At 40.1% G+C, this 7,572-nt stretch overlaps 1 protein-coding gene across 1 annotated transcript in view; it reads left to right on the top strand.

Annotated features, from left to right (window-relative positions):
- Window positions 1-236: 236 nt before the first annotated feature.
- Window positions 237-7,572, top strand: part of PRMT3 (protein arginine methyltransferase 3) — a 67,400-nt gene continuing 60,064 nt past the window's right edge. Inside the window, exons 1-6 of the mRNA XM_074149108.1 lie at window positions 237-293; window positions 399-522; window positions 1,281-1,363; window positions 2,477-2,526; window positions 3,809-3,911; window positions 5,251-5,404. Coding sequence (XP_074005209.1) covers window positions 269-293; window positions 399-522; window positions 1,281-1,363; window positions 2,477-2,526; window positions 3,809-3,911; window positions 5,251-5,404 — 539 coding nt within the window. The 5' untranslated portion in view covers window positions 237-268. The remainder of the gene's footprint in view (window positions 294-398; window positions 523-1,280; window positions 1,364-2,476; window positions 2,527-3,808; window positions 3,912-5,250; window positions 5,405-7,572) is intronic.

Genomic DNA, 7,572 nt, shown 5'->3' with positions numbered 1-7,572 from the left:
GTTTTCTTTTCCCCGAGGCGACCAGGCATTAATGGCGGGGGGTGCCTCGGTGCGGTCGGAAGCGGAGCTGACTGGGACTCCCCCCCACAAGATGGCGCCTGCCGCCCTTTCGCAGCGACGCTCGAGCGCGGGCGTTTGAAAAATAACGGCCGGCGCCCTTCCCCCGTGACCGGAGGGCCCCGCCAGGGGGCGCGCTCACCGTCTTGTGCCCGCCCCTCCTCGCTGACGTCGACCCGGAAGGGGCGCACGTGGAGCGGTGGAGGCGGCCATGGCTTCTCTGGGGGCAGCGGCAGGTCGGTATCTGGGTGTACCGACCCCACCATCTTCCCTCTTCCTCTTCTTACTCCCCCCTGACCTCCGCGCCGGTGTGTAACGGTTCCCTGCTGTGGGCTCCACAGTGGCCGGCGGGCCGCCCGCTGAGGAGGAGATGCCCGAGCTGTCCGACGGTGAGGAGATCTGGGAGGACGAGGAGGAGGAAGGCGCCGCCGAGGGCCTGCTGACCCGCTGCCTATTCTGTGACAGGTGTGCCGGCGATGTGGGGCCGGGGGGGGGGACGGGACACTGTACTGCCCCTGGGCTCCCTCCGTGGGCCGAGGGGGCCGCCTGAGGCCCCTTGGAGCTCCTTGAGGGGAACGGGGGGGTGTGTGCGCCGGCGCCCGGACGCGGCCTGTGGCAGGCGGCCACCTCGGAAAAATAAACAATATGTAGTTCGTAGCAGTGCTCTGGAGCTTGTTGGTGTTGTATACAGCCTCTCTAGAGCTAGAGGTCTGGTAAAGCCAGATAAAAAGAGGGAGAAGTAACGCGGCAAGCAGGTAATTCCCTTCTCCTCACCCTGAAGCGGTATGGAAGTTTATCTCTTGAATTCTCTGTGTCTTCTTTTCTCGTCGTCGGTAGATAGATGAGAATTTTTATTTTATTGTAGCAGATCCAGCTGGCCAAGTCACCTTACATATATGTTATTCTTACATTTTGGGTTTAACGCTGTCTTTGCTTTCAAGGAATTTTTGAAAGTTAACGGGGTTCGTGGTTTTGTCAAAGTTTTTGTTTCTTACCTTTTGTTGCAAAATGTTTTGCAAATAAGGCAAAAGCTTCTTTGTGAGGTATGCAAGTAAGCAGCCATCTGTTTGTCCGTTCTTAAAGGCAGAAATGATGTGTTCTGAACACGTTGCCTAGCAGATCAGAATAAAAACTCATATAAAACTCATAGTAGTGTTTTTTTTTTTTTAATCGTATATTTTAAATGTCTTAATGCTGCATACTTAATGATTTGTTATTTACAGGTTGTTTAGTTCTGCCGAAGATGTTTTTTCCCACTGCAAAACAGAGCATCAGTTTAACGTTTGTGATGTGATCAGGAAATATGGTAAGTTTTTTTTTCACGACTTGTCGTTTCCTGTGTATCAGTATCTCATTTAAAATAAAGTGCAAAGGTTAGCTTGTTTCTAATGGATTTCCTGGTTGTAGCTGAAGATTCTAAGTTTGGACAAGAAAAGCTATTGTAGAAAAATGCCTACATGTTACAGATAAAACGTATGTATGTTCCTTAGGGTGCTCCTATGCAGGAAGGCGTACCCTCCCGTATCTGTTTTGTTCTTGCCAAGTGAAGCGTAGGGTTGGGTTTTGCTTGAAGGCCTCATATTTAGGCTAAAGTGGTGACTTGAGTCAGGTACATATAGAAGGGTATATGTGAAGGAGGGGGGCGAGGTGGGGGAGGCTTTGAAAACATAAGCGCTGAACTACTGAGCCTGAAATCCATATCTTGCTGCCTATAGAGCAAAACTGGAAAGCAGGGGAAGGGGAACACTGTTGGAGAAATGCAATTTTAAGAGTGTGCACTAAAAAAGAGAGATAAAGAGATAGGTACCATCTGCATTAAGAAAACTGCATGTAAAATTCTAAGATCTGGTCTGTTTTCTGTCTAAAAGCCGTTGGAAAGTATTTTGAGTTTATGCAGTATCCTCACTGTTCACGCAGAAAGTACATAATTGTATTTAAATTACTGTTATTTCTGAGCAAGGTGGCAGTTTTAAATCAATATTGGTGTGTGTTCTTGATGAGTAAGATCAATTTGCATTTTATTAAGCAGGAGACTAAAAATATGAGCAAAAGAGCACAACAGCCTAAAATATCAGCAGGGTAGCTAGTAGGAGATAAATGTGCCTGTCCTGTTGTAGTTGCTTGCCAAATTAATGAAATCCTTGTTCATAATCCGCCTTATAATATGTTCCATTCTTAATTTGTTGTAAATGCATTTGTCCTGTGGGTAATAATTTCCTGGTTTTGTCCTGAAGAGAAGAAAAATGTAAATAGCAAACCTAAGATAGACTGCACTAGATAGTGATGTACACCCCAAGGGGAAGCTGGCCAATTGAACAAGTAATTAGTATTCATATCATTGTAAAATGCACACGGGCTTTCTGTAATGCAAGTTCTCTCTCTTTTTTTTTTTTTTTCCTCCTCCTTTCTTTCTTTTTAGGACTTGATTTTTATGGATACATTAAACTAATAAACTTTGTCAGATTAAAGGTAGGTGTGCTGTGTATTACTTCTATAACCTATGTCTGGAGAATGGGAAAACAAGATGCTGTGCTTTCAGTTTGCTCTTTTTAAATAACTGTATGGAACTTTGTATTATGCTTCTAGAAATAAGAAATCACCCGAATTAGAATAGCTATTGGTTGATTTATTTAGATATGATGTTGTTTTCATTTTAAATATATTTAATTAACGTGAGTTTTATTGTTTCTAGAAGATGATGGTCAGACTTGCAAAAAGCCCACACTATCTTGTATCGTGTTGTTTTGTTAATTCATTTCGGCCTTTGACTCTATCTCACTCCAGTAATGGCTTCACTTCTTGATAACTGAAGTTTCTCAGTCCTTGCATGCGTGTTGATGCAAAAGAGTCTTTCCTGGGGACATGAGCTGGCCAGAGTCCTACTGCACTGTCAGTAAGGACAACACCTGATCCCTTAGGTCAAGAAACCTAAAATTAATCTCTGCTAAAATGATACCGGAATCATGAAAGCTACAGTCTTAAGTTAGGCCTGGGTATATCTTGTGTATTCTATGTCTTTGAAGTATGTTCTTTGGTTGTTCTCTAAAGGTTTAGGTTCAGACTTAGGTTTAGACTTAGGTAATTAAGCATTTTTTACTTAAATGCTCAAATAGTTATTTAAGGTATAACTAACTATGCTGAGTAAACACAGAAATGGAAAAACTGAAGTCTAGAATCTGACCTCTCCTTTCCTGACAAACTGTTAACTGGCCAGAGGCAAACAGGAGAGAATATAGCATTTCTGAAATTTGTCCCTGTGGTGCTGTTTGTGTAATGAACACTTGGCACGATTAGTATCTTGGCTTTTGTTGATTAGCCCTGTTGTAAGCTATGGGTCTGACACAGTCAAGCACCTGAGTAAACTTGGGTGGAATCCCAACAAGTATCCTTCTGCGTCTATCAATCTGCTGTACTTCACTGCTTTTACTGAATTCCTTGGTCCTGTAGCTTCCTGGGCTTTGGGACCTAGGCTAACTCATAGGTGTACTTTTGTGCTATTCTCTGATCACCATGGGTGTAGTGTCAGTAGTGAGTACTTGTCAGAGCCAGGATGGAAGCCAGAAGTTAATTTCTGCACTGTTCTTGGTAGTCACACTTGAAAGTATTATCTTGCTCAGCCTTTGCTACAAAGCTACTTTAATACTATTTTAATGGGTGGAAGAATAAATCTTTGCCTTGTTTTCTTGAATGAAATCGGAGGGCTGGTGTTTTCAAAGAAACATAGCTTATGTGCTCTTTTTCTTCTGTCTAGAAACCAACAGTGGCATATTTAAGTTCTCTCAGCAGCCCACTGCCTTGGGAAGAAGAGGAATATTTGAAACCAGAGCTAGAAGATGATCTCCTACTTCAGTTTGGTAAATAAGTATGCCTCACCATGACTGTACTGTGTTGTGGGGTAAATGTGGTATTGGCAGAGTTCGTGTCATAGGAAGCATCATCACTATGATTAAATTGACTTATGTACATGTGAAAGTCCACATACTAGCTGAAGTCATGACATAAAGTCACGCTCTGAATTTTTTACCGTATGTTATATGAGGGTTTTTAATGACTGAACTTTGCATAGCCCTGTTTTATTATCTGCATTCACTTATTGTAGATCTGATGTTCACAGTAGTAATTAATTAGGTCAAAGAGGTACTCCACCCAAGCTTCCTTGGAAGATTGGAAGTTTTTTTTCTTCTCCTTGCAGCCTGGAATGCAGTTTTTCCCTTTTCGAAGGTAGCCCTGCTGCACGATAGAGATAATGTGTCACAGAGGACATTGCTTGGTTACTCAGGAATTTCATGTTTTACTGTGTCAGCTCCTGCCTAATGTGTGTTCTTTGCCCAAGCTATAGACTTTTGAAGTGCTTTGAGGTGCTGTTGCAATTGCTAAAGAGTTACGGGGATGATCTGAAGCTCTGAAATCTTATTTTACATATCTGTGCTTTATTTTAGTCCCATGGGCCAAATAGTCTTCCATTATTAAAAGGAATAGATACGTGTGGTTTTTTTTAAAGAAGTCTTTTGTCCAATACGCTGGCAGTAACTTCTTACTATACCCAAATTAACAGTAATACCGTTATTTTTTGTGTCCACTGACATCTGTTGCAGTCACCAGCTGAATTTAGCAAGAGGTGAATGGGAACTAGTGCTGAGTCTGAGTTTTGGTAGTTAAAAAGCAATGTTTCATCTAGATTCATTCTGCTTATGCTGATGCTCTTTTGAGTTTTGTGTGTTCATAAGCTTTATAAAATCCCAAGGAATTGGTTTGAAAAGCAAGAGTCGCTGTCTAATTATTAATAAATTTTTAGTTTCTGTACCTTCTTACCTTTTGCTATTGCCATTAACAGCCCTTTTACCCTCAGAATAACGTAACTGGAAAAATAGATGATAAGACTGTAATTAACTTAATTACAGTTTAAACCTAAAGTCTTTTTTTGTCAATAATCAAACGCTGCTATTTAAAGAAGCCTGAATTCTGGATTTATTTGCTTTGTGAACTTAGAGCTTTGCTTCTAGCATACTTGCTTTTACTGAGTAGTATTGTGTTCTGCAGTTAGTCCTATCAAATTCAGGGGTTCAGTAGTAAACCAGACTTCTTTTAGAAATCATCCACAGCCAGAAATAGCAACACTAACAAGATAATGTTTATAAGCTGCTGTGAAGCAGCGTGTGACTAGCAGGTATTTTTTCCTCCCCATTTAATCAGATATAGAAGATCTTTGTGAACCTGCAAACATTTTGCCTTCTAATGGTTTAAATGATACCATGACGCTCCTCGAGCAATTAAAACATGCAGAACACAGAGCAAGACTTGCAGAAGCAGCCTTGGCTAGAGCACAAGATGATCTTCAAAAAATGAAGTAAGTGTTTGAACTGAAGTTTTGGGATTTTTCTATTTGATGTGTTTTAGGTGAGATGGGATGTTCGTGTTTAAAGACCAGTAGAAATTCAAAGAAGTGGTAGAATGTAACTATGGAATAAAACTCATGATGTGCATTGGAGCTGTAGGTTTGACCTTTATCTGGTAGATAAGTAGTAAATGTCTTGTAGATGATTAGTAAAAACTACGCAAAACCTGCACAAATTGAAAGAGCAGAGTATGCTTAAGAAACCTAAGTAAGCCCACGGCCCAGAAATATGTGTTTAGCTTCAGACCACTCTTTGTTTTTCAGACACTTTTCCATTAGTCCTTTAAATATGAATTTAAACATTGAAGATCTACACAGTGGAGAAGAGGGAGGTATTGACAAATTAAATATGGGACTCTAAACGTTTTCAGAGATGGCTCCAAACAATGATGATTATTAGTAGAATTCAGTTACAGTTTGGAGAATCCCTCAGTGAAATTAATAAACCAGCTTTTCAGCTACTTTATTTTCAGTCTCAGGTGTGGGTTCTGTTAGTAAGAATATTCAGTGCATCGCAATCAGGATAGCCCCACAGCTGTACATGCTACTTCTAAATCTTGATGTCTTCAAAATATGAATTGATGATGTTCAGGGATAAAATGGGAATATAAACTTCTTTTGGGATCATATAGGATTAAGTCCTGCAAAAATGTCATTTTAAGATCACACTGGTTGGGCACTGAAGAGCTGAAATTGTATTTAAGAGACTTGGAAAAAGAATTCATGGTCTTTTGTGGAAAAGTGGCAAAAACCTTGTTTTGTAGAATACATTTGAAAGTTTGTTGTATGTTTTGAGAGTGCACACTCGATGTTATCAGTAAGTAAGTATACCAAAAAAGTTCATGTATTCAAGTCCTATCAGCTGTGAACAATTATACATGTTAAATGTGAATGGGTTTGTCTTCAGTAGGGTTTAACTTTTGCAAATTGTACTTTATAGCGTGTAGCACTTTTCTGATATTTCTGTGTATACTATGCATTGATTCATCCTAAACAATAAGAACTGAAAGAAATTTATCACTGTATTTGTAAAACTTAATTTTTTTTCTGTGAGTTTTTTTGTCTTACTCTTCCTTTCTTTTTCATTTAAAAGAAAGAAAAACATTTTCAGGTTATCAGTTGCAATTTCTTTCCAGCTTTCTAAACTTCAGTCAGGCTTAACAGATTTCTTCTTGAGGTTAGTATATCAAATAACCTGTTGTTGTAAAAGGGAGCCTTTAATTTTTCTTTGTCAACGCAGGCTCTTCAATACAGCAGGGATCGACTGGCAGCAGAAATAGCCAGATGTAGATCTGATGAAGCAGCACCATTTTAAATTATAGACAGATTGATTAGTTGCATTGTAGTAGCCTACGTGCTGTAATCTAGGGTGATACTGGAGGTTACTCCACTGAAAGAGACCATCTACAGATGTTTCCTTTCAGGTAAACCTCTGTGAAATAGAGGTAACCTGGAAGCCTGATGTAGAGGAAGAATAGTGTTCAGGAACTTAATCTACAGTGACCTGTTTTTTCCACTGTTTTCTGTCATGGAAATAGGTTTGTACCAGTATTTAGCAGGCTCATTGGCTGGCTTCAACTTCTGGAGTGAAAAAGGCTAGATCCAGGAGCTTTCTCATGCACTACCTATCTACAGAGACTTCTCAGGAGACTGTAACTTTTTTCAGTTAGAACATGACTGCGTTATGCAGGTCTTGCTCTCTAAGATGTGGAAAAAATATTTTAGGTTTTTTAATGACTGCCTGTTCAGGATCAGTCATGCAGCTCCCTAATATAACGGTATGAGGACACCCACTAGTTGAGTGTGAAATAATTTATGCAGAAATGTTTGCTAGACGGAGTAGACTTGTAGAATTACAAGAATTGAAAGGGCTACAAAGCAAAGATGGGTAGCTGGAGGCCTAGTGACCTATTGTTTCCCCCCACGAATAGTAACAACTCTATAAACCAGGTTACCTTTAGCATTTGATGTAACTTAGAGATTTAAGATCATGGCTTGTATATCCTGAATTTTTTCATCTGTTCCCTGTTTAGAGATGATGGCTTTTGTTTTTACTTACCTTCTTTTTTTCTTGATTAAAAAGTCAGAGAGGGCAGCTTTGTCTCTAGAGTTTGTTTGCT

The sequence above is a fragment of the Numenius arquata genome, chromosome 6, assembly GCF_964106895.1.
Source record: "Numenius arquata chromosome 6, bNumArq3.hap1.1, whole genome shotgun sequence".
NCBI lineage: Eukaryota > Metazoa > Chordata > Aves > Charadriiformes > Scolopacidae > Numenius > Numenius arquata.
The sequence above is the reverse complement of the archived record's forward strand: the minus strand, read 5'-3'. Positions and strand labels throughout refer to the sequence as shown.